The sequence below is a fragment of the Mustelus asterias genome, chromosome 23 (genome assembly GCF_964213995.1).
Source record: "Mustelus asterias chromosome 23, sMusAst1.hap1.1, whole genome shotgun sequence".
Lineage (NCBI taxonomy): Eukaryota > Metazoa > Chordata > Chondrichthyes > Carcharhiniformes > Triakidae > Mustelus > Mustelus asterias.
The window spans coordinates 37,688,109-37,715,974 of NC_135823.1; the positions used below are offsets into that span (position 1 = coordinate 37,688,109).

At 46.0% G+C, this 27,866-nt stretch overlaps 1 protein-coding gene across 3 annotated transcripts in view; it reads left to right on the plus strand.

Moving 5' to 3' along the window:
- cog7 (component of oligomeric golgi complex 7) overlaps positions 1–23,906 on the plus strand; it is a 62,611-nt gene extending 38,705 nt beyond the window's left edge. For all 3 annotated transcript variants that reach the window (XM_078240339.1, XM_078240340.1, XM_078240341.1), the window contains exons 9-18: positions 3,284–3,411; positions 6,805–6,959; positions 9,088–9,204; positions 11,995–12,060; positions 12,994–13,180; positions 13,317–13,457; positions 13,738–13,821; positions 18,556–18,670; positions 20,297–20,440; positions 21,306–23,906. In XM_078240339.1, the coding sequence (XP_078096465.1) occupies positions 3,284–3,411; positions 6,805–6,959; positions 9,088–9,204; positions 11,995–12,060; positions 12,994–13,180; positions 13,317–13,457; positions 13,738–13,821; positions 18,556–18,670; positions 20,297–20,440; positions 21,306–21,472 (1,304 nt within the window). In that variant the 3' untranslated portion in view covers positions 21,473–23,906. The remainder of the gene's footprint in view (positions 1–3,283; positions 3,412–6,804; positions 6,960–9,087; positions 9,205–11,994; positions 12,061–12,993; positions 13,181–13,316; positions 13,458–13,737; positions 13,822–18,555; positions 18,671–20,296; positions 20,441–21,305) is intronic.
- Positions 23,907–27,866: the final 3,960 nt, after the last annotated feature.

Genomic DNA, 27,866 nt, shown 5'->3' on the forward strand with positions numbered 1-27,866 from the left:
CATTCCAAACTCCCACCACTCTCTGTGTGAAGAAGCTCCCCCTAATATTCCCTTTAAACTTTTCCCCCCTCACCCTTAACCCATGTCCTCTAGTTATTTTCTCCCCTAGCCTCAGTGGAAAAAGCCTGCTTGCATTCACCCTATCTATACCCATCATAATTTTATACACCTCTATCAAATCTCCCCTCATTCTTCTATGCTCCAGGGAATAAAGTCCTAACCTATTCAACCTTTCTCTGTAACTCAGTTTCTCAAGTCCCGGCAACATCCTTGTAAACCTTCTCTGCACTCTTTCAACCTTATTAATATCCTTCCTGTAATTAGGTGGCCAAAACTGCACACAATACTTTAAATTCGGCCTCACCAATGTCTTATACAACCTCACCATAACATTCCAACTCTTATACTCAATACTTTGATTTATAAAGGCCAATGTACCAAAAGCACTCTTTACAACCCTATCTACCTGTGACGCCACTTTTAGGGAATTATGTATCTGTATTCCCAGATCCCTCTGTTCTACTGCACTCTTCAGTGTCCTACCATTTACCTTGTATGTTCTACCTTGGTTTGTCCTTCCAAAGTGCAATACCTCACACTTGTCTGCATTAAACTCCATCTGCCACTTTTCAGCCCATTTTTCTAGCTGGTCCAAATCCCTCTGCAAGCTTTGAAAACCTTCCTCACTGTCCACTACACCTCCAATCTTTGTATCATCAGCAAACTTGCTGATCCAATTTACCACATTATCATCCAGATCATTGATATAGATGACAAACAACAATGGACCCAGCACTGATCCCTGTGGCACACCACTGGTCACAGGCCTCCACTCAGAGAAGCAATCCTCCACTACCACTCTCTGGCTTCTTCCATTGATGTGGAGATGCCAGCGTTGGACTGGGGTAAACACAGTAAGAAGCTTAACAACACCAGATTAAAGTCCAACAGGTTTATTTGGTAGCAAAAGCCACACAAGCTTTCGGAGCTCCAAGCCCCTTCACCTGGTGTTGTTAAACTTCTTACTGTGTTCTTCCATTGAGCCAATGTCTAATCCAATTTACTACCTCTCCATGTATACGTAGCAACTGAACCTTCCTGACTAACCTCCCATGCGGGACCTTGTCAAAGGCCTTACTGAAGTCCACTTTCTTGGTAACCTCCTCGAAAAACTAATAGATTGGTTAAACATAGAACATAGAACATTACAGCGCAGTACAGGCCCTTCGGCCCTCAATGTTGCGCCGACCAGTAGAACCAATCTAAAGCCCATCTAACCTACACTATTCCAATATCATCCATATGTTTATCCAATAACCATTTGAATGCTCTTAATGTTGACGAGTCCACTACTGCTGCAGGCAGGGCATTCCACGCCCTTACTACTCTCTGAGTAAAGAACCTACCTCCAACATCTGTCCTAAATCTCTCACCCCTCAATTTAAAGCTATGTCCCCTCGTGCTAGCCAACACCATCCGAGGAAAAAGGCTCTCACTATCCACCCTATCTAATCCTCTGATCATCTTGTATGCCTCTATTAAGTCACCTCTTAACCTTCTTCTCTCTAACGAAAACAACCTCAAGCCCCTCAGCCTTTCCTCATACGATTTTCCCACCATACCAGGCAACATCCTGGTAAATCTCCTCTGCACCCTTTCCAACACTTCCACATCTTTCCTATAATACGGCGACCAGAACTGTACGCAATACTCCAAATGCGGCCGCACCAGAGTTTTGTACAGTTGCAGCATGACCTCCTGGCTCCGAAACTCAATCCCTCTACCAATAAAAGCTAACACACCGTACGCCTTCTTAACAACCCTATCAACTTGGGTGCCAACTTTCAGGGATCTATGCACATGGACACCCAGATCCCTCTGTTCATCCCCACTTACCATTAGCCCAGTACTCTGTATTCCTGTTACTCCTTCCAAAGTGAATCACCTCACACTTTTCCGCATTAAACTCCATTTGCCACCTCTCAGCCCAGCTCTGCAGCTTATCTATGTCCCTCTGTAACCTGCCACTTCCCTCTGTAACCTGCCACTTCCCTCCGCACTGTCTACAACTCCACCGACTTTAGTGTCATCCGCAAATTTACTAATCCATCCTTCCACGCCCTCATCCAGGTCATTAATAAAAATGACAAACAGCAGTGGCCCCAAAACAGATCCTTGCGGTACACCACTAGTAACTGAACTCCAGGATGAATATTTCCCATCAACCACCACCCTTTGTTTTCTTACAGCTAGCCAATTCCTGATCCAAACCACTAAATCACCCTCAATCCCATGTGTCCGTATTTTCTGCAAAAGCTTACCATGGGGAACCTTATCAAACGCTTTGCTGAAATCCATATACACCACATCAACCGCTTTACCCTCATCCACCTCTTTGGTCACCTTCTCAAAGAACTCAATAAGGTTTGTGAGGTACGACCTACCCTTAACATGACCTACCACGCACAAAGCCATGTTGACTCTCCCTAATAAGTCCCTGTCTATCCAAATATTTGTAGATCCTATCTCTCAATACTCCTTCCAATAATTTACCTACTACTGACGTCAAACGTACCGGCCTATAATTTCCCGCATTACTTTTTGAACCTTTTTTAAACAACGGAACAACATGAGCTATCCTCCGATCATCTGGAACCTCACCCGTGCATACCGACATTTTAAATATATCTGCCAGGGCCCCTGCAATTTCAACACTAGTCTCCTTCAAGGTCTGAGGGAATACCCTGTCCGGTCCTGGGGATGTATCTACTCTGATTTGCCTCAAGACAGCAAGCATCTCCTCCCCTTTAATCTGTATAGGTTCCATGACCTCCCTACTTGTTTGCCTTATTTCCATAGACTCCATGCCAGTTTCCTTAGTAAATACGGATGCAAAAAACCCATTTAATATCTCCCTCATTTCTTTTGGTTCCATACATAGCCGACCACTCCGATCTTCAAGAGGACCAATTTTATCCCTTACTATCCTTTTGTTCTTAATATACATATGGGGATAGTGCAGGAAAATGGTGCTGAAGTAGAAAATCAGCAGTGATCTCAGTGAAGGACTTGAAGGTGCAGGCTCAAAGGACTGAATGCCTACTCCTACTCCTTATGTTCTCATATTCTAGTCTGGAATTTGTATCTACTTTGTTACTTTATTAAACTCAGCACTTTATGCAGGACAAAAAATTTAAATACTTATTGCCTCAAGCTTATACCTTCAGATTCTGGGAAATTGCAGCACGTCTTTAAGCAATTGTTATTTTTCATTGATTTGCAGGTGAGACCAATTTGGTGAAAGTTACAGAACTGGTTGCAGCAATCCACAGCCCATACCTGCCTTATCAACTGCAGTACGGAGATCTAGAGGGGTCACACCTGCTTATCCAGATCAGTGCAGTCCCACTGGTAAGACCCAGACTAGACTGCTCACATCACTGTCTGCTGCCCTGCTGGTGTAAGAACAGTGGGAGAGATAGCAATGGAGTTGGGAAGGGAGTATAATGGGGACTGGGGTGGGTTGTGGGGAAAGTTTTGGCATCATGGTAACTGGTGCTGGTCTTGATAAGAAATTGTTACTGATCTTTAGTTTTGTTTAAAATCTGACAGAAAGGGCTGTGACAGAATATGTACTTGTTTAATTTTATTCTCAGTGATGATGCGGAATGAGGGGGACTGGACATGACCAGTATAATCTGTACACTGCAAAAGCAGTCCATACAATGATATGGTCTAATACCTTTAACTCAGGCTTGTTCAACTTTTTTGAAAGGCAAGAAACAATTGTTGAGCAAAAGTACAGCAATGTCATGACATTAAATTGTTAAGTTTAAAAAAGAGAAAGTGATAAAAGTCAACAGGATGTACGCGGGTCAGTGTATATGGGTGAGTGAGTGTGAATATGTGCGTGTATTTGTGTTGGTGTTGGGAGTGAGTGGGAAAACATGAGATTGGGCGTAAGATAGAGTTAGACTCACCCTCCACACACTCACTCAGTGCCATAAACCCCCCTCCACACACTGCACCCCCCTCCACACACTGCACCCCCCTCCACGCACTGCACCCCCCCCTCCACACACTGCACCCCCCTCCACACACTGCACCCCCCTCCACGCACTGCAACCCCCTCCACACACTGCACCCCCCCTCCACACACTGCACCCCCCCTCCACGCACTGCACCCCCCCTCCACGCACTGCACCCCCCCTCCACGCACTGCACCCCCCCTCCACGCACTGCACCCCCCCTCCACGCACTGCACCCCCCCTCCACGCACTGCACCGCCCCTCCACGCACTGCACCCCCCCTCCACGCACTGCACCTCCCCTCCACGCACTGCACCCCCCTCCACGCACTGCACCCCCCTCCACGCACTGCACCCCCCTCCACGCACTGCACCCCCCTCCACGCACTGCACCCCCCTCCACGCACTGCACCCCCCCTCCACGCACTGCACCCCCCCTCCACGCACTGCACCCCCCCTCCACGCACTGCACCCCCCCTCCACGCACTGCACCCCCCCTCCACGCACTGCACCCCCCCTCCACGCACTGCACCCCCCCTCCACGCACTGCACCCCCCCTCCACGCACTGCACCCCCCCTCCACGCACTGCACCCCCCCTCCACGCACTGCACCCCCCCTCCACGCACTGCACCCCCCCTCCACGCACTGCACCCCCCCTCCACGCACTGCACCCCCCCTCCACGCACTGCACCCCCCCTCCACGCACTGCACCCCCCCTCCACGCACTGCACCCCCCCTCCACGCACTGCACCCCCCCTCCACGCACTGCACCCCCCCTCCACGCACTGCACCCCCCCTCCACGCACTGCACCCCCCCTCCACGCACTGCACCCCCCCTCCACGCACTGCACCCCCCCTCCACGCACTGCACCCCCCCTCCACGCACTGCACCCCCCCTCCACGCACTGCACCCCCCCTCCACGCACTGCACCCCCCCTCCACGCACTGCACCCCCCCTCCACGCACTGCACCCCCCCTCCACGCACTGCACCCCCCCTCCACGCACTGCACCCCCCCTCCACGCACTGCACCCCCCCTCCACGCACTGCACCCCCCCTCCACGCACTGCACCCCCCCTCCACGCACTGCACCCCCCCTCCACGCACTGCACCCCCCCTCCACGCACTGCACCCCCCTCCACGCACTGCACCCCCCCTCCACGCACTGCACCCCCCCTCCACGCACTGCACCCCCCCTCCACGCACTGCACCCCCCCTCCACGCACTGCACCCCCCCTCCACGCACTGCACCCCCCTCCACACCCTCTCAGTGCCATACACCCCACTCCACACTCTCATGGAGGTCGTGGTGCCCAGCGGAAAGCCCGTTAAACGGCCTCCACTTATGTCTCCCGGCCTGCTGCGCTGAATCGCCCCCGGCACATCCATTAGTGCAGCACTCCCTCAGTACAAGTGTCTGGTCTCTATGTGTGGCAGGCTTAAGGAATTTGACACTATTCAGGACAACGCAATCCACATGATTGGCCTCTCATCAGCCACTTTAAGCAGCTTCCCAGCACTGACATGGCGACAGCAGTGTGCACTATCTATAAATTAGATTACAATTGTTTTCCAAGCCTTTTTCAAAAATACCTTCCAAAGCTTCTATCACCTCGAAGGAAGTGTTTCCTTTTTTCTGTTACCGCTGGCCTCCGTATCAGAATAAGAATTCGCCTCTCGCAGGGAGCGTAGGGGTTCAAGGAAACTCCCCACCACCTTCTCAAGGGGCAATTAGGGATCTGCAATAAATGCTGGCCTCGCCAGCGACACCCGCATCCCATAAATGAGTAAAACAAATAATCATGGTTTGGTTATACAACTGCATTAACCATATGTTTTCATGATGGTACATTTTTAGCATCTTTTAAAAACATCCTTACTTTGAATAACTCATCTAGCTCCTGTGGATTATGATTTGTATTGCACAGTAACAAGATTTTACTGTTTTTAACCAACTAGAAAGAGTGCAGAAAAGATTTACTAGGATACTACCGGGACTTGATGGTTTGAGTTATAAGGAGAGGCTGGATAGACTGGGACTTTTTTCCCTGGAGTGTAGGAGGCTTAGGGGTGATCTTATAGAGGTCTATAAAATAATGAGAGTCAGAGATAAGGTAGATAGTCAACATCTTTTCCCAAAGGTAGGGGAGTCTAAAACTAGAGGGCATAAGTTTAAGGTGAGAAGGGGGAGATACAAAAGGGTCCAGAGGGGCAATCTTTTCACAGAGGGTGGTGAGTGTCTGGAACGAGCTGCCAGAGGTAGCAGTAGAAGTGGGTACAATCTTGGTCTTTTAAAAAGCATTTAGACATGGATAACTTGGGCATAGAGGGATAATGACCAAACACGAGCAATTGAAACTAGCTTAGTGATTTAAAAAAAAGGGTGGCATGGACAAGTTGGGCCCGAAGGGCTTGTTTCCATGCTGTAAACCTCTATGACTCTATGACTAGGGCAGCAGATACAAGGGAACACTGTCACTGTAACTTCCCCACCATCCTGTCTTGGACTATGTCACCATTCCTTCACTGTCTCTGAGTCAAATTCTGGAACTTCCTCCCTAACAGCAGTGTAGGTGCACCAGATCCACTGCTGCAGATCAAGAAGGTAGCCCACCCCCAGCTTCCCAAGGACAACTTGGGACGGGCAATAAAAGCAGTGTTGCTCACGTCCCAGAAATGAATTTGTTTTAAAAGAATTTGTGATAAATTGCCCTTCAGTGTTTAAAATGTTTGTCTTCATTTGTCAACAATTCCCTTTTCCTGCCTTTTCTCTTCAGGAATGTGGAGAGGTGATCGACTGTGTCCAGGAACTTAATCAGTCGGTGAATAAACTCTTCAGCCTGGCCAATGGGGCAGTGGACAGATGCATCAAACTAACTGATGGTCTTGCAGTTTGTGGCTTACTCAAAGCACTGAAAGCTCTCTTCTCAAAGTGAGTCTCTTTCTATTGTCCAGTGGCTTTGCGCTGCCCAGTGGCCATATGCCACTCCGCCGCCGGTGACATTGGGCCATTCCGCTACCCGGTAGCTATGGATCACTCCACCGCTCAGCGACGGTGGGCTGCTGCTTTGCCCAGCGACGGTGGGCCACTGTGCCGCCTGGTGACGGTGAGCTGCTGCGCTGCCCGGTGACGGTGAGCCACTGTGCCGCCCGGTGACGGTGAGCCCCCGCGCTGCCCGGTGACGGTGAGCCGCTGCGCTGCCCAGTGACGGTGAGCCACTGCGCTGCCCGGTGACGGTGAGCCCCCGCGCTGCCCGGTGACGGTGAGCTGCTGCACTGCCCGGTGACGGTGAGCCACTGCGCTGCCCGGTGACGGTGAGCTGCTGCGCTGCCCGGTGACGCTGAGCTGCTGCACTGCCCGGTGACGCTGAGCCGCTGCACTGCCCGGTGACGGTGAGCTGCTGCGCTGCCCGGTGACGCTGAGCTGCTGCACTGCCCGGTGACGCTGAGCTGCTGCGCTGCCCGGTGACAGTGAGCTGCTGCGCTGCCCGGTGACAGTGAGCCACTGCGCTCCCCGGTGACGGTGAGCCGCTGCGCTGCCCGGTGACAGTGAGCCACTGCGCTCCCCGGTGACGGTGAGCTGCTGCACTGCCCAGTGACGGTGAGCCACTGCGCTGCTCGGTGACGGTGAGCCACTGCGCTGCCCGGTGACGGTGAGCCACTGCGCTGCCCGGTGACGGTGAGCCACTGCGCTGCCCGGTGACGGTGAGCCACTGCGCTGCCCGGTGACGGTGAGCCACTGCGCTGCCCGGTGACGGTGAGCCGCTGCACTGCCCGGTGACGGTGAGCCGCTGCACTGCCCGGTGACGGTGAGCCGCTGCACTGCCCGGTGACGGTGAGCCGCTGCGCTGCCCGGTGACGGTGAGCCGCTGCGCTGCCCGGTGACGGTGAGCCGCTGCGCTGCCCGGTGACGGTGAGCCGCTGCGCTGCCCGGTGACGGTGAGCCGCTGCACTGCCCGGTGACGGTGAGCTGCTGCACTGCCTGGTGACGGTGAGCTGCTGCGCTGCCCGGTGACGGTGAGCCGCTGCGTTGCCCGGTGACGGTGAGCCACTGCACTGCCCGGTGACGGTGAGCCGCTGCGTTGCCCGCTGACGGTGAGCCACTGCGTTGCCCGGTGACGGTGAGCCGCTGCGCTACTCGGTGGTGATGTATTAGAATTAGTGGAAAAACGCCACTAGAGAGATTTTGTCTTGACATCTTTCTCTGTGTTGGTGCACTCAAGCAGCTGCCTGACTTTGCATTCTAACTTCTGCACATACAAATTGTTGATCCCATTTTCCATCTGATATTTTATATACCTGCAACAAGTATTGCGATCATTGTACTGTAATTTAGCCTCTTGTAACAGGAAAATCGTCTGGTGCACTTAAGCAAGACATAGGGTGGAATTTTCCCATCCCGCCCACCCGGTAATTGTAGTGGGTGAGGGGGGGATGGGAATCATGCCAAGGTTCGTTGACCTCGGGCGGAATTTTCTAGTCTTGGGATGGGTGTGACCGGAAAATCCCACCCATAATCTTTATCAATCACTTAGATTTGTCACATATTCTGTGGTGCAGGTTATTCTGAATCAAGTGGTGGAGGAGGCAATGGCCTAGTGGTGTTACTGCTAGACTATTGATCCAGAAACTCAACGAATGTTTTGGGGGACCCAGGTTCGAAACCCACCACGGCAGATGGTGGAATTTAAATTCAATAAAAAAAAAATCTGGAATTAAGAATCGACTGACGACCACGAAACCATTGTCGATTGTCGTAAAAACCCACCTGGTTCACTAATGCCCTTTAGGGAAGGAAATCTGTCGTCCTTACCTGGTCTGGCCTACATGTGACTCCAGAGTCACAGCAATGTGATTGACTCTCAACTACCCTTGGGCAACTAGGGTTGGGCAATAAATGCTGGCCCAGCCAGCGACGCTCACGTCCCACAAATGAATTTTTAAAAAGTTAAAATGTAACATATTGTAGTTTAATTCTCTGGAGAGGAGGGTGCCAATGTTGTGTCATGGGTTATACCTGTGAGGGTGCTTGCAGCTCACGTTTTAATTCCCTGTTCCAGATATGTGTCCAGCTTCGCCAGCACTCTTCAGTCCATTCGCAAGAAATGCAAACTGGAAGAAATCTCCAGTGGATCCTTGTTCCAGGAAGACTGGACAGCGTTCCAAAACTCTATCAGGTGATGGGGCAGTGAATTCAGTGCAGAACCCTCATCCCTTCTTCACCCCTTTGCTGACAGTTTAACTCTCATACGCCCCATCACACATACCTGTGTTGATATATGTTTCTTCTCCATCGACATCATCAATGTAACATCAACAGAAAATGCTGGAAAATCTCAGCAGGTCTGACAGCATCTGTATAGAGAGAGAATAAAGCTAATGTTCCAAATTTGGATGACCCTTCATCAAAGCCTTTCCCTTCCTTGACCTCTCTGTGTCCATTTCTGGTGATAGACTGTCTACCAGTATCCATTACAAGCCCACCGACTCCCACAGCTACCTTGACTTCACACCCCACATCCGTAAGGACTTCATCCCATTCTCTCAGTTCCTTCGCCTCCGCTGCGTCTGTTCTGATGATGCCACTTTCCAAAATAGCGTTGCCGATATGTCTTTCTTCTTCCTCAATTATGGATTTCCTCCCACTGTGACTGACAGGGCTCTTGACTGCATCCCCCTTGTCCTCACTTTTCACCCCACCAGCCTCCACATTCCAAGGATCATCCTTTGCCATTTCCGCCAACTCCAGCATGATGCCACCACTGAACACATCTTCCTCTCACTCTTCTGGTCAGCATTCCACAGGGACTGTTCTCTCTCGGACACCCTGGTCCACTCCTCCATCACACCCAACACCTCACCCTCTGCCCACAGCACCTTCCCATGCAATCACACAAGGTGCAACACCTGCCTCTTTACCTCCTCCCTGCTCACCATCCCAGGTCCCAAACAGCCCTTTCAGGTGAAGCAGCGCTTCACATGCACCTCCTTCAATCTGCTCTATTGCATTCGTTACTCCCAATGCGGTCTACTCTACATCGGAGCAACCAAACGTAGACTGGGTGACCACTTTGCTGTATACCTTCTGTCCATCCACAAGCTGACCCAGACTTTCCTGTTGCTTGCCACTTAAACGCACCACCCCTCTGCTCTCTGCCCACATGTCAGTCCTTGGTCTTTTGCACTGTTCTAGTGAACCAGCTCTGATGAAGGGTCATCTAGACTCGAAATGTTGGCTCTACTCTCTCTCCACAGATGCTGTTAGATCTGCTGAGATTTTCCAGCATTTTCTGTTTTTGCTTCAGATTCCAGCAGCCACAGTATTTTGCTTTTATCATCAATGTAACAGATGGTTTTACCCAGGAATATACTTGGTCCTCATTGTAACACATGCTTGTTCAGATGTTCCTTTCTGCACCCTTGCATTCGTGCCAGTTTAATGTCTCTAATTTCACGCCCCTCCTCACATTGTCTGTCCATTTGGTTTAGGGGACAACAAAATGTTTTTTAATACGATTTCCCAAGGAAAGACATTTTCTACATCCTATTCTTTTTGCTGATTGTTGCCAAGACAGTTGGTATGAGAGCAGACTTGCGATTTGATGAGGGCAGGCTGACAGTTCCCCCATCAGAACCAGTATCAGAGAGGGAAGAAGCTGCTAGAAAGATTGCAGAAAAGGATGCTACTGGGACTTAATGGTTTGATTATAAGGATGGATAGACTGGGACTTTTTTTTCCCCTGGAGCATAGGAGGCTTAGGGGTGATCTTATAGATGTCTATAAAATAATGAAGGGCATAGGTAAGATAGATAGTCAACATGCTTTCCCAAAGATAGGGGAGTCTAAAACTAGAGGGCATAGCTTTAAGGTGAGAGGGAAGAGACACCAAAGGGCCCAAAGGGGCAATTTTTTCACTCAGAGGGTGGTGAGTGTCCGGAACAAGCTGCCAGATGTAGTAGTAGAGGTGGGTACAATTTTGTCTTTTGAAAAGCATTTAGACAGTTACATGGGTAAGATAGGTATAGAGGGATATGGGCCAAATGTGAGCAGTTGGGACTAGCTTAATGGTAAAAACTGGGCTGTATGGACAAGTTGGACCAAAGGGCCTGTTTCCATGCTGTAAACCCCTGTGACTCTATGCTGTCATTAATGGTGGTGATGTTTGAGTTCAGTCAAACCAGTAGCTGCAAGTTTCTTCTTCAAGAATCCTTGACAATCCTTCTTCTTTCGGCAACAACAGATTGTATTTATAAAGTGCCTTTAACATAATGAATCATTGAAAAGCTTATCACAGGAACATTAGCAGGAAAAAATTGACACATAAGGTGATACTTGGGCAGATAGCCAAGAGCTTGATCATACAACTAGGATTTAAGAAACATCTTAAGGGAGGAAGGAAAGGTTTAAGGTAGAAATTCAAGAGCTTAGGGTCCAAGCAGCTGAATACACAGCTGTCAAAATTAAAGTTGTGAATGTGGAGAGCAGAATTAGTTAAGTGCAGATGTACGGGAAGTTGCAGGGCTGGAGGAGACGATAGAGCTAGATAGGGGCATGACCATGGAGAGATTTGGAAACAAGGATGAGAATTTTAAAATCGTGGCGCTGCTTGTCCAGGAGCCAGTATGGGTTAACAAGCACAGGGGCAATAGGTGAACTGGACTGAGCACATATAAGGGCATGGGGCGCAGAGTTTTGGATGATGCCAAATGTACGGAGAATGGAATGTGAGAGCTGACCAGAAGTATGTTGGAAGTAACAAAAGGCATAAATGAGGGTTTCAGCAGCATGTAAGCTGAGGTAGGGACAGATTCGGACAATGTTATGGAATTAGGAATCGATGGAGGACTGTTAATAGGTTCTGTGTGTTCTGATTTTCATTCATTTCACTTCTGATCAAAGTTCTGTTAGTTATGACTGACTATTTGATTCTTTCCCACTCTCTAATCACACATTGTTTTAATTTTAGAATTATAGCAACCTGCGGTGAACTATTGCGGCAGTGTGGGGACTACGAGCAGCAGCTGTCCAACAGGTTAGCTCCAAATAACACACTCGTGCTTCCATTAGAGCCTACTGAAAGGTGAATAGCAAAATGGAGTTAATTACGAGAATGGGGAAGGAAGCCTGCAAGTCTGGCTAACGGGGCGAGAGGTTGAAGGGAAGTGTGGCATATTCATCCAGTGAGGCTAGCTGTGTATGGAGTGGTATTAAGCCAGTAAACGAGGTGGTTTGTAGGATGCCTGCGATGCCGGTTACAGTGGGATATGGATGGGAATCTGATGAGTGTGTCAATTTGGGTTGTTGGGAAACAGTATGCTAGATAGACCTTCATCTACAGCCCACTAACGGAATGCAGATGAGGTTCACACACCAGCTTCTGGTGGGTTTTCTGATCCGACATGGCGGACACCAGAGGAAGATCCAGCTGTAAATTCATGCTGGCATGAAACCAATATCTGGGCCTTGTGCCATATTCTCTCTCTCTCTCTCTCTCTCTCTCTCTTCCCCCCCCCCCCCCCCCCCCCCATGCCCATCATCAAACCTGCCAGTGGGAACTTGGGAAACTTCCTCTCAACCTAAGTGCTTCAGATGGGGCAAATCCACTGAACGTCGACCTTAAGACTACCACAGGCATGATTTCACAAGGAGATGGATAAAGATATCTTCACACTGAGTGGTTAAAATGTGGAATTTTCTTGTCAAACACCACTGTTGAACTAGAGTCTGTAAATTCTTGTACAGAGGATTAGAGACCTGTTTGAAGAAACAGAATGCAATGAGTGTGAGGAAGAATGAGTGTGATGTAGTGATAAACACTGATACAATGCAATGGCCTAGTTTAGTTCAGTAGTATTCTATGTAACGGGGAGAGACCAATTCAGAGACTGTTCTCCACTTTACAAATGCGCTGCCATGTTTAAGCTGGATTGTAAGCTTTTCCAATCCTTTTGAATCTCTCTTGCAGGATATTATCTACTGCAGGGAAGTATTTGTCTGAGTCATACAGCCCACACAGTCTGACTGGCATACAAGAAACCAGCTTCTCCGACAAAAAAACCTCCATCAAAAATCCTTGGCAAGAATATAATTATTTACTGAAGGCAAATCCAAGTGAATATGCCAGTCTGATGGAAATACTTTATATGTTGAAGGTAAGATTCCATTCTTTACCAGAGAACAGGCGAGAAAACTGGGAGGGGAACAATCGAAAACCTTTCAAAAGGTCAGATACAATGGGTCCCTGTGGTTAAGGATTTATCGCTAAAATTCTTTTCTTCTGCTTTGTAGGAAAAGGGAACGGGGAACAATAACTTGTTGTCGGAAGCTCGTGCAGCGCTGACCCGGCTTAACCAGCAGGCGCATCAACTCGCCTTCGACTCTGTATTCCTCCGCATCAAGCAGCAGCTGGCACAGGTGCCCAGGATGGAGGTGAGATGGTTGTTCAGCCCATTGGAGCTTACCCCTCATTCCTAGGATTTTTAGGATGATTTGACTGAGGGGTTGGGGAGGGGGCAGGGCAGGCTTTGGTTGGCGGCGGTACTGTCTGTGGGGCGAGTGATTGCATTGGGGGAAATTACAGTGCCTGTGAAGAAGAAACTTAGCACAAACACAAATGTTTATATTGGTTCCACGATTGTTTGCACCAGATGTTCAGTTTCTTTATCAAATGCACACTGACTCTTGTGTTTTCTCCTTGCCTCCTGAAAAGACCTGGAACACGGGAACAATGGGAGAGACACTGACTGAGGATCTCCCAACATTTAGCCTTGCTCCTCTTGAATACATCAGCAATGTAAGTGTCTTGTTTTCTTGAAAAGCAATCTTGTCTTTGTTATAACTCATATGAATCATTTTCTCCAGTTTCTGCACCCACTCTGACCAGGTAGGTATTTACATATAAATATCTTTACTATGTGGGTGTTGCTGGCAAGACCAACATTTATTACCCATTTTTGATTGATGCTGGTGAGCTGCTGCGTTGAACTGCTGCGGTCTGTGTGGTGAAGATATTCATAGAAACATAGGAGATAGGAGCAGGAGGAGGCCATTTGGCCCTTCGAGCCTCCTCCGCCATTCATTACGATTATGGCTGATTGTCCAACTCAATAACCTAATCCTGCTTTTTCCCCAAAACCTTTTATCTTATCTTATCGTTTTTTCACTTACACGGTGAGGCGGGGAGGCGAGCCCCGAGGGGCTCTTGCGGTCTAGTTTGGACCAGGGAGCAGCGCGGGCTTGGAGGGCCGAAGGGCCTGTTCCTGTGCTGTATTGTTCTTTGTTCTTTGATCCCATTCACCCCAAGTGCTATATCCAGCCGCCTCTTGAATACATTCAATGTTTTGGCATCAACTACCTCCTGTGATAATGAATTCCACAGGCTCACCACTCTTTTGGTGAAGAAATGTCTCCTCACCTCCATCCCAAATGGTCTACCCTGAATCCTCAGGCTGTGACCCCTGGTTGTGGACTCCCCTACATTGTAAAGGCCAGTGCCAGGGTGGAAGATTGGGAATTTTTTAAAGATCAACAAAGGGTTGCTAAAAAATTCATTAAAAAGCAAAGGTAAATTATGAAAGACAGCTAGCACTAAAAAAGGATAGCAAAGGGGAAGAGAGGAGCTAAAGTGAATGTTGATCCCATGGAGGATGAAACCGGTTAATAATGGGGAACACAATAATGGCGGAGATGCTAAATCAATATTTTGCCTCCGCTTTCACGGTGGAGGACACTAGTACCACCCCAATAGTAACAGGTAATGCAGAGGTTATAGGAATGGAGGAACTTAGAACAATCATCATCAATAAGGAAATAATACTCAACAAACTATTGGGATTGAAGGCAGACAAGTCCCCAGGGCTTGATGGCCTACATCGTTGGGCATTAAAGGAAGTGGCAGCGGAGAGAGTAGATCCACTGATTATAATATTCCAAAATTCCCTGGATGCGGGAAAGGTTCCAGTGGATTGGAAAAATGCTAATATACACCCTTATTCAAAAAGGGAGGGAGGCAGAAAGTAGGGAACTATAGACCAGTTAGTTTAACATCTGTTGTTGGGAAATTGTTAGAATCCATTATTAAGGAAGTAAGAACAGGACATTTGGAAAGTCAAAACTCAATCCATCAGAGTCAGTATGGTTTCATGAAAAAATTGTACTTGACTAATTTGCTAGAGTTCTTCAAAGATATAACAAGCCAAGTGGATAATGGGGATCCTGCAGATTAGTATATTTAGACTTCAGGAAGGCGTTTGATAAGGTGCTGCACAAAAGGTTAATACACGAGGTAAGATCACAAGGGGTGGGATAATTTATTAGCTTGGATAGAAGACTGGCTAACTGACCGAAGGCAGAGAGTTGGGATACATGGGTCTTATTTTGCTTGACAAGATGTAACTAGTGGGGTGCAGTAAGGTTCGGTTCTCGGATCCCAACTATTTACAATCTATATTAATAACTTGGATACAGGATTGGATGGTACTATAGCCAGATTTGCAGATGACACTGAAATAGATGGGACAGTAAGTTGCAATGAGGAAATAAGAAACTCACAAATGGATATAGATAAGTTAGGTGAGTGGGCCAAAGTATGGCACATGGAGTTTAACGTGGATAAGTGTGAGGTTATCCATTTTGGTTGGAAAGATGGAAAAGCAACTTATTATCTAAATGACGAGAGACTTCGGGATGCTTTGGTGCAGAGGGATCTGGTGTCCTTGTGCAGAGTCCCAGAAAACTGGTATGCAGGTACAACAGGTAATAAAAAAAGCAAATGGAATTTGGCATTTATAGCTAAAGAAATAGAGTATATAAGTAAGGAAGTATTGCTGCGATGATACAAGACATTGGTGAGACCGCACCTGGAGTACTGTGTACAGTTTTGGTCCCCTTATTTGAGGAAGGATGTAGTGGCATTAGAGGCAGTTCAGAGGAGGTTCACTAGATTGATTCCAGAGATGAGAGGTTTGCCTTATGAAGAGAGACTGAGCAGTTTAGGCCTATACTCTCTAGAATTTAGAAGAATGAGAGAAGATCTAATTGAGGTATATGAGATGATAAAAGGTATTGACAAAGTAGAGGGAGAGCAGATGTTTCCTCTTGTGGGGCAATCTAGAACAAGAGAGGTCATTATCTTAGGATAGGGGGTAACAGATTTAAAACATAGATGAGGAGAAGCTACTTCTCTCACAGGGTTGTGAATCTGTGGAATCTGTGCAGAGGATGCCAGGACATATTGAAGAAGGAGATCGACAGATTATTAATTAGTAATGGGTTGAGGGGTGATGGGGAATGGGCAGGAAAGTGGAGTTGAGGCCGAGATGAGATCCGTCATGATCGTATTGAATGGTGGAGTGGGCTCGAGGGGCTCAATTGCCTATTGGCTGCTCATAGTTCTTCTGTCTTATACAATTTCATGCTTTTCTGAGTCGGAGCATGCCCACCCAAGCAACATAAAATTCTGGCCCATCTTTTTGCCATGTGCCATTCCCTGACCAAGAAAGGTGGCTTAGAGAGCTATCTGTGTAGCTGATTGTGGAAACATTTTTAAAACTGAGAAGGTGGGCAATGAAGGAAGAATACTGAAAGTCCACAACAGGTAAGTCAGAAAGGGACAGAACAAGTCAATGTTTCAGGTGGGATTGGAATTCCAAGGAAAGCAGGTGTTAGGATGTCATATCTGAAATCTTCATCTTCCCTTTTCAGATGCAAGTCAGCCTGCTTTGTATTCTCAATTTAATGTGTTAACCCACTTTCCCCAGACTGGAATTTCTCATGTAAACTGATTCACAATGTCTCTCAGTGAAGCTGAATATTTGGGTGTCTCTATTACCCACCTTCCTCTGTCCAATTTGACAAAGCCATATCCAATAACCATGGTTCCTCGTAGCGACCACAAGTGGCCATGGGGCCTTGGCTAATGGTCGCACCCCTGTTGAGTGAGATCGGGTCATTCAGTACAGGTAGAAATACAACCCTCTGCTCCAAGTCACTGCTGCTTACTGACTCGCTTATTCGTCCTTGCAGGATGTGTTTGTGTGTATTTAACCATTGTCTTTCCTCTGACTTTGATGAGGTATGATTTGGCATTTGTTAACTGAGACAGGAATTTGGGAAAGCAAACACGCAAAAATGTGTTCGCATCATCAAGGCTTTGCCATTATAATCATAGAATGATTACAGCACAGAAGAAGGCCATTCAGCCTGTTAATGTCTGTGCTGGCTCTCTGAAGTAGCAATTCATCTAGTGCCATTCTCCCCATAGCTCTGCACATTTTTCCTTTCAAACCATAATCAAATTCCCTCGATTGAACCTGTCTCCAGCTCTCTCTCAGGCAGTACATTCCATATCCTAACCATTTGCTGCATTGCTTATTTTGCCAATAACCTTAAATCTATGCCCTCTGTTCTTGATACTTCCATCATCAGGAACAGTTCCTACCTGTCCACCCTGAGCAAGACCCCTCATGATTTTGAATACCTCTACCAAATCACCTCTCAGACTTCTCTTCTTCAGGGAAAACAATCCTAATGTTTCCTATCTATCCACATAACTGATGTTCCTCACTCCTGGAATCATTCTCGTGAATCTTTTCTACACTAGTGCTTTCACATCTTTCCTAAAGTGTAATGTCCAGAACTGGACAGGATACTCCAGTTGAGACCAAACCAGTGTTTTATATAGGTTTAACATAACTTCCTTACTCTTGTACTCTCAGGCCCTTATTGATGAAGCCCAGGCTGTCATATGCTTTATTAACCATGCTCTCTACTTATCCTGACACATTCAATAACTTATATACACCCAGGTCTCTCTGCTGCTGAAGCCTCTTTAGTCTTATACCCTTTGTTTAAATCGTTTCTCATTGTACTTTCAACCTAAATGAATCACACTGCACTTACTGCATTAAATTTCGTCTGCAACTTGTCTACCCGTTCCACCAACCTGTCTATGCCCTTTTGAAGTTCTGTACTATTCTCCTCAGTTCACAATACTTCCCAAATTTTGTATTGTCAGCAAATTTGAAATTGTTCCCTGTCCACCGAAGTCTATATGTATAAGGAAGAGCAGGGTTTCTAACACCAACACCTGAGGATCTCTACTGTAAACTTTCCTCCGGTCTGTAAAAAACTGGTAACCACTACTTCTTGTTTCCTGTCACTCAACCAATTTCATATCTGCGTTGCTACTGGCCCTTTTATTCCATGAGTTCTAGCTTTGCTTACAAGTCTGTTGCGCGGCACTTTATCCAGTTCCCTTTGGAAATCCATGTACATTACATCAACAGCTTTACCCTCATCAGCTCTTTCTGTTACCTCATCATAAAACTCGAGCAATTTAGTTAAACACAATGTACCCGTAACAAATCCATACTAGCTTAATTACCCCACATTTTTCCAAGTGACTATTAATTTTGTCATGAATTATCATTTCTAGAAGTTTCCCCACCATCAAGGTTAAACTGACCGGCTTGCAGTTGTTAGATTTATGAGTTCTAATTGTTTTCTGGCGGTGTCTGTTGTTTCCCAGATTGGCCAGTACATCATGTCCCTGCCTCTGCACCTGGAGCCCTTTGTAACACAGGAGGATCCAGCACTGGAGCTGGCACTGCACTCTGGGAAGCTTCCATACCCTCCGGAGCAAGGTAAGGGGTGGGGGTTGTAAGGTGGGGTCAGGATGGAGGGAGAGAGGGGTACAGTAGAAGTAAGCAGGGGGAGTCATGGAGGTGGGGCGATGGAGCAGGGAGTGTGGTCTGCAGCTGGGAGCAGACTTGGGTGAGTGGACAGGATTATTTACCACATTGTGAGATGACAAAGAAAGTTCAAAAATAGACATTGTTCCACTGACTAATCTGCAAATGCATGGCTTTGGAGTTTGCTGTTTCTGAAGATGTGATTTTATTAGCAGCTCAATTAATGGAGGAAAGTTATCATAATGAAACTAGACTTGGAGAGTTAAATTACAAAGACAAGTTACTTAAACATGGCTTTTATTCGATTTGATTTGATTTATTATTGTCACATGTATTGGTATACAGTGAAAAGTATTGTTTTTTGCGTGCTATGCAGACAAAGCATACCGTTCATAAAGTACATAGGGGAGAAGGAAAGGAGAGGGTGTAGAATGTAATGTTACAGTCACAGCTAGGGTGTAGAGAAAGATCAACTTGATATAAGGTAGGTCCATTCAAAAGTCTGACGGCAGCAGGGAAGAAGCTATTGAGTCAGGGTTTGTATGTGATCTCAGACTTTAGTATCTTTTTCCTGATGGAAGAAGGTGGAAGAGAGTATGTCTAGGGTGTGTGGTGTCCTTAATTATGCTGGCTGCTTTTTCAAGGCAGTGGGAAGTGTAGACAGAGTCAATGGGTGGGAGGCTGGTTTGTGCGATGGATTGAGTGATGGACTGGGTTTTGTTCGCAACGTAGCCCTTTGTAGTTTCTTGTAGTTCTGGACAAAGCAGGATCCATACCAAGCTGTGATGCAACCAGAAAGAATGCTTTCTATGGTACATCTACAAAAATTGGTGAGAGTCGTAGCGGAATGCCAAATATTCTCTTGAATATCAAAAATAGTAAAGGATTTTGATTGGATAGAAAATGAGAAATTATTTCATCTGGTGGGGTGATTGAGAACAATGAGGGAACATTCTTGAAATTTATTATTGTCACAAGTAGGCTTACATTAACACTGCAATGAAGTTACTGTGGAAAATCCCCTAGTCACCACATTCTGGCGCCTGTTCGGTTATACTGAGGGAGAATTTAGCATGGCCAATGCACCTAACCAACACGTCTTTCAGACTATGGGGGGAAACTGGAGCACCTGGAGGAAACCCATGCAGACACGGGGAGAACATGCAGACTCCGCACTTTCAAGACTGAGATGGATGGATTTCTGTTGGGTAACTGACTGTTTGCAACCTTGGTGCAGTGTTTGATTCTAAGATGAGCTTCCAATTACATATCTACACCATCACTAAGACCATATATTACTACCTCAAACATCACCCAAATCTGCTCCTGTATAAGGTAACCATGTTCCTTTTCCATTGGGGAATTTCACCCCAAAGGTGAACAGGGAGCCAGTATAGGTCATTAAGATGTATGGGGAGCTGATATGGGTCAATTAGGTGCTGAGGGAGTGGGAACTTGATGTGGGCTGTTAGACAATTTGAGGTTTATGGAGAGCAGTGATGGAAGTTGTGTGCATTTTCGATTTGTATTCACTTATAGCTGGGATTTGACACTTTGCATGCTTGTAATCCCTGATAGGTGATGAGCTACCAGAGTTAGACAACATGGCTGATTACTGGCTGGGCTCCGTTGCCAGGGCGACAATGCATACTTACTGTGAATCCATTCTACAGATCCCAGAGCTCACACCACACACAACCAAACAGCTCGCCACAGATATTGGTAAGTGGAACGTATACGGGAAGAGATTTATGTGTTTTATTGATACTGTTATGATTAGTGATAGAATCATACAGCATAGAAGGAGGCCATTTGGTCCAGCTTGCCTGTGCCAGCTTTTTAAAACAGCTATTCAATTGGTACTGTTCAATATGCTCTTTCCCGATGGCCAAATATTCCATCCTACATACTCTTCCTCCTCCTCCCTGTATCCTGACTCTATTGAAGGATATGCCAGCATGATGGTTACGCTATTGGACTAGCAAACCAGTGGCTTGGACCAATGATCCAGAGACATGATTTCAAACCCCACCACGACAAAGGGGAATTTAAAACCAATGAATGAATGAAATAAAATTTGAGATAAAACTATTCACTGTAATGATGACCACGAAACTACTGGATTGCTATGAAAACACATCTGGTTCACTAATGGCCTCTAGGAAGGGAAATCTGCTTATTCAGTTTGGCCTGTATGTGGCTCCAGACTCTCAGCAATGTGGTCCACTCTTCACTGCCCTCTGATATGGCTTAGCAAGCTACTCAGTTGTACTCTCAAATGCAACTAGGGATGGGTAATAATTGCTGGCCTTGCCAGTGATGCCCATACCTTATAAATTAATAAAAAATAAATCTTAGCCAGGACCTCAGAATTGTTGAGATGCTCACCTTCTCCCTATCTCCTCTACATCAATAAGCTTTCAAAACCCAACTTAATGTGACCTAAATGAAGAAGTCACATCTTCTCCTGTTTCCAATCTTGATTCTGTTCTACAGAGGGTATACTATAAATGGAAGGTGTTATTTGGCAAATTCTTTAAGGAAGCTGATCTTACTTAAAGGAATGTTGCATATCTTTTGTTCCCAGATTACCTCAGCAACGTGATGGATGCTCTTGGTTTACAGCCATCCCGGACTCTGCAACAGATTGTGACTGCCCTGAAAGCAAAGCCCGAAGAGTTCAGGCAAACAGTGAAGGGACTCCCCCGAAGACTGACCAGCGCAATCACAGCCATGAGGAACATCCATTACTGACCGACAGTTCTGCTCACAAAACAATAACACGAGTACACTATTTACTGACAAAAATCTGTGTTTCATTCTGGTGGTTGAGAGCTATCCTAATTCTGATAGGTTCTCAAACCAACTGATGAGACTGTTCCATTTTCCTGCTAAGATGCTTTGAACTGAAGCCGTACTATTTTAGAAAGGTTTAAGTGGGGGGTCTTCTGATGGTTTCCAGCCCAGGTTTGATCTCTACTTGTGCTGAATAAACTGGGGTAGGTGACTGGAATGCTGCACGTATCCCTGAACTAGGGAGAGAGAAATTGAATAAGGCCCCACTTTGATTGCTATCCAGAGACACCACCCATAACCCCCTCACCAAAGCTGGAAGAAGGTGTGTGATTGGGAAGATGGGAACCAGGATCAACGTGATGGCCTGTTGATGCTTTCTAATCTGGTCACGTAGTTGAAAATTATCCATTGAATTGTCCTATCAACTGACATGGAATCGACGTCTCCGTGAGCGGAGAGAATAACTGAACATTGAAGGTATGTTCTGGAAAGGAGGGTAGTGTAATGTAGCGTTGTGTTATACATCGCACACCTCCCCACTGCCTCCCACCTGAGGCACCTGACTCTTTAAGAATTGGTCTGGAGCAGACCCAAGAGGGGAAGTTACAAAGGCTCATCCCACGGTCCACTGAGGCTGATCAAAGGACCACGTTGACCAAGCAGAAGAGGTTGTTTCCACACTTTCGTGACAACCATGGAAGAGCAAGCCTGTGTGATTCTGTAATGATTTGAATACAATATGTAAGTTTAGTCACAAAGTGTTTGTGGCTGAGGTTTGTACAGGCTGCAAACATTTGTGATAAATTAAGGGTGCAAGCCCTGAATTTTACTTTAACATCCCATGTTAAAATCAAGATAAAATTAATGGCTACCTTTTGATAAAACCGATGAACTGAGGATATAATAATCATTTGTTGTAACTATGTGTGCTTCTTTGCATAGTGTGTAGGTAGAATATTGTATTTACAGCAATTTGTATCTTAGGAATCTCTGTAACCATTTCTCAATCATTTCATTGCTGACCTGTAAAAGAATTTAAGGAGCTGATGCAGCAGAGAGCCACAAGATCAGTCCCTGGGGTCAGAACTGAGGAGGAGAAGCTTTGGATTTTCTATCCTGGATGGAAGTGATTGAAAAGGGCAGCTTACAGAGGAATATAAGGTTGTAAACCGGGTAGGACAGGGAAACGTGGAACACTGAACTGATCGATGACATGGGGGTGGGGGTATTCAAACTGGGAGAAAATAAATTCAGGACAAGTGGCTTGGGGGTGTCTGTGTATTTCTGATTGGGGATGTGTGTGGATTGGGGGTGTGGGCATACAAAGTGTGCCAGTGATGCCCTCACTGGGTGGCACTGTTTGCAGATGGGCAGCAAGGAACTGGAAAGAGACTTGTGTGTGTCTGTGTTTTTGTTAAAGGAAATGTGGATCTGATAAGTTGTCACCCAGTATTGGTGTTGCTTTGTGCTATGATCAAACATGGGATAATATCCAGGTTCCTCAAAGGGTGAATACCTGGTTTTTACTCCTACAAAGGGAGAGATGAAGAAGCCAGGCACTAATGAAAAGACATTCCAAAACATTTTGACGCTGGTGGATTCAGTGTCAGTTGTGGCTCAGTGGGCGTCATTCTCGCTTTCGAATCAGAAGGTTTTGAGTTCAGGTCCCATTCTGGATTTGTGAGGATATGGTCCACGCTGACAGTCCCAGTGCAACATTGAGGGAACACTGCATTATCGGAAGTGTTATCGGTAGAAGTTAAATCATGCCCATTCTCTTGGGTGGATGTAAAAGATCCCATTGCACTATTTCAAGAAGAACCAGACAGATATCTTCACAATACTGCCTCAACTAACATCGCTTCGGAAAATAAACAGATTATCTGTCACTGTCACAGTGATAGTGGGCACAAATTGACTACCACATTTCTTACATTATAGTGCACTGTAAGTACTTAATTGTCTGTAAAGTACTTGGGATTGTCCTGGGGTCAGAAAAATGCATAAATGCACGTTTGTTCTCTCTCCCATGTTGCGGATGGCCAGCTGCTTGAGTTGTAGATTTTATCATCATTCACTTTGGGTATTCGCACATCTTGCTGTTTCAAACTTTCTTCAACCAACCAATTCTGACACTTTAAGCCTTAACTGCATTAATAATTTATTCCTCTCTCAATTCTATCTGTGTCTCCACAGATCATTCAAGAATTTTTTGTTCCATGCAAAGTATCTCTGTCCCCTTTCCCCTTGGTCCATCAGTGCTACTGTCTGAATTTTAAAAAGCTGATGCTTTGTTGATTCTTTCCAGCTGGCAAATCTTTGGCTGCCCCTGTGTATTGAATTGATTTAAATTATTCTGAAATAAAAATACTGATGATTTGGTTTCCCTTGTATTTCAGATCTGAAAATATTTTGTTAAAATAGCTGACTCCTGGTCCTAGTCACTGTCACAAAAGTATGAGAGAGAGTTTATTTTTGGTTGTCATTTCTCACATAGAACCTCCAATCGCTAGCTCTCACTTTCTCTTCCTTGCTCACTCTTCCTTGCTTACTCTCGTCTTCTGCACTGCTTTTCTCCTAACCTCCAATGTTCACTCACTCACTGTCCCTCATTTATTCACATTCTACCTCACTGTGAAATTATCGCACATGATTTGGTTCCATAACTCTCATTCACTCTCTCTCACTCTGCAGCTCCTCTACATACTTTCTCTCCCCTACTCGTAGTCTCGAAAGAGCAGTACCCGAGATAAGGCTCCATCACTTTCCAATATTCTTGCATTCTTTTCATCTCTGGGTCCATAGCTCCTGAGGAATGTTTGATGGGACAATGTAGAGAGAACTGGTGGTAGCTAGTCAGTGCAAGAGCCAAAGACTATACCTCTATTTTCTACGTCTTTTTTTAAACCTTCACAAATGTTTCTTTCCCATCTATCATGAAGGTCTTGCCACCTTGCTGGTGTTCATGCCTGATTCTGAGCAGCCTATGGATAAAGGCTATGCAGCTCGATGGGAAGTCACACCTGATCCTGTCTTCAAGCAACATCCATACACATAAATATCCCAGAGAGGTTGCTGGAGAGAGATCAGGAGCTGGAACCTGACTGATTCTGTATTCTGTCCATGTTTATTGTTTGAACCTGGCAATCAATGGCCAGCTAACTCTGGCTAAGGCATCTACCCTGGTCTGTATGCTGCTGCTCATTGAGCAACACAGGAAACATTCTCACTCAGTGTGAATAATTAATTGCTTTTCTCCCAATTACACATTTTGCCACAATCCCACATAGAGTCATGATGCAGATAAATACACCATTTGGCCCGTTGAGCTATTTGGCCCACAAGCTCTTTATAAAAGCCACTGTATTTGATTAGTCCCACACTCCTGCCCTTTCCCCATAGCCCTGCAAAAATTACCTTTTTATGTATTTATTCAATTCTCTTTCAATGTTACTGCTCATTCTGCTTTCTTTGTGTTTACAGGCTGCGCATTCCAGATCATCACCTCTCACTGCATAATGAAAAACATCGTCTCCCCAACTTCTTTTGCTAATTATCTTAAATGTTTCTTTGGTTATTAACTCTCCTGCCTGTTGAAACAATTGTGAATATATCATACAGACTGCTCTCTCTTCAAATTCAACTTAGTTGTAAGCAGTTCTTCAGAGACATGCAGGCAGGTTCTTGTTAAAATGACTCTTTGAACAACCGATAAGTACGCATAGACAATTGACTGGAAGCGCATTCTATGCACATTAATAACAGTTCACAGACACAGAACCTTCTCGCACCTATTGCAAAAGTTTGTGTCTGAGTTGTGGTCGGTTAAATGCTGGTCAAACCTGTACTCGGTCTACCTTTCGTGCAGTAGAGTTACTGTAGGTTGCGTGTGTTTGGTTGTTTTTCTTCAGCCTCTGCCTAAGGGTGGAGAGGATATATTTTCACCTTTCCTTTAGTCACCCATCTCTTTCTGGTTGAACAACTGCAAGAGAGAAACTGCCAGCAGTAGAAGCCCAGGCAAATGCCTAACCTCAGCCTCAGTCAGTTGAGTTCCAACTATTCAACACAAGTCCATTTGAGCAGCTTATGGCACTGGCAGACTAAAATACTAAAATGTGCATTAAACTCTTGATTATTCTTAATTCATTGTCAAAATGTAGGCCTCTTTGCCAAGGCCAACATTTCTTCCTAGAATCGTAGATTCCCTACAGTGCAGAAGGAGGCCATTCGGCCCATCGAGCCTCTACCGACAATAATCCCACCTGGGCCCTGTCCTCATAACCCCACGTATTTACACTGCTAAACCCCCGACACTAAGGGACAATTTAGCATGGCCAATCAATTTAACCTGCACATCTTTGGAGTGTGGGAGGAAACTGGAACACATAGACGAAACCCACGCAGACATGGGGAGAACGCGCAAACTTCATACAGGCAGACAGTCACCTGAGGCTGGAATTGAATCCGGATCCCTGGCGCTGTAAGGCAGCAGTGCTAACCACCGTGCCACCCATCCTGAGTTGGTATCAAAGATGATTTCATGCAACTAAGGCGCCTCTTTACCCTCCCCCTAACCTGTGCGATTTCTGCCTTGGGGAGTATTTGATGGAATAGTGTTGTGTATCTAATTTGCACTTAATTTGGAAAGGGGGTAATTACCCTATTTCCCAGCAGTGATTTCCTTCATCTTAACTGAAAACAAATTCATTGGAATATAAGGGTAAATGAGTTTCTCAGATGCGTGAGTTGGTGTTATCTTCTGCCCTAATCTCACTACAAGCAAGGCTGTGTGTTATTAATCCTCTAGCGCTCTGCCCCATATCGGAAACTTTCAATGTCCTGCTACAATGTAATGGCGTTCTGTACTTTTCCATAAGCATCAAGAAAAAAATATTTAAAAACCTGGTCAAGGTCTTGTTTCCATTCCAGGAAGATGGAGTGGGGAGACATTAAGATGGGAAGGTGGAGGGGATGGGACAACAGGTAAGTTGGGTCCCATCACAATCAAACTCTGCTTTGTTCCCAACCTTAAAAGTGGAATTTCTTTAATTCGCTTTCCCCCTTGTCTGCTGAAGGTGCAGACCCTTGATCAGGTGCGGTGCTGCAGAATGCTATCTGTTACTTTGCCCATGCATCCATCAAATAATATTGGCCCAGTTGTGTTGGTTCAATGTTTGACAGTGGTGGAATGCACGATAAACCCAGGTAGCCCTATCCCTGATATTCTCTTGCCCCCACACCACACACATTTTGTGCACACTCTTACAGGAGTGGCTGCTTGATGACTATCAGACTGATTTCCTTCCCTGTTTTTAGCATCCTAAAGCCAATTATAGCATCTCTCTTATAGGCTGAGACCAGCTAACTCATCACGGACCAGGGATTGAATTATTTCTGCCTGAAAGGGATATTGAAGCTGTTACAGTTTAATTGACCAGATTATAAACATCCTTTTTCATGTTGAACTTCAGATTTGCATTTGTTTTCAAGACCTGCAGTGCGGTTATCGCTCGCCCCAAGAATGCTGCTGAGTGGATATGGGAGTTAACCACGCAGTGTAGGATTGGACTTCCAAGTAGATCATTGCAGATTGGGTTGGTAGGATCCTCTCAATAAAGGGAATGAGGCAACTAGTTTGAGCTTCATGACAATCTGGCACTTTTCAGGCTCACTTTCTCTGGTTCCAGTCCACTAATTGCCACATTCAGCCAATTCAACTTCCCACATTGGGATTTGAGCTCCAGAACTAAATCCGTGGCCCTGTCCATGTGACCAATTGGTGCATTATCATAACATTATCGTTATTTCTGGTAATTCCCATGCTTGCTTTGGTTTTTCCCAAACTTGTGGCTGAGAGAAGTTTCTGGAATGTCGATACCCACAAGATGCACACTGCTCACTCTATGCAATACCCATTTGTGTCCATCTTTTTCAATAGCATGTTTTTAAAAAATAAATAAATATATTTTTATTTTCTCAAAGCAAGCGATTGTTAAATTCTTATTTATTTTTAAAATTAGCTTTGGTGCCTGTTTAACCCATCACATTGGAAGCATATTTCTGGCTAAACATTTCAAATTACAATATAGTCAGTATTTTCCATGCTTAATATAGTGTCAATCATGGCAGAGTGGGTGGCATTGTTGATTTAATTGCCACTCCAGAGACCTGAACCCAGAATCCAGACCGATTTCCCCCAGTATGGTACCGAGGGAACATTGTGCAGTTTAAGTTGCCATCTTTCAGATGAGATGTTAAATCTAGGCCACAGAAGTCCTCTCAGGTGGACATTATATATTCCGTTATACTCTTCCAATTAGAGCAGCATGTTCTCCCCAGTATCCAATATATA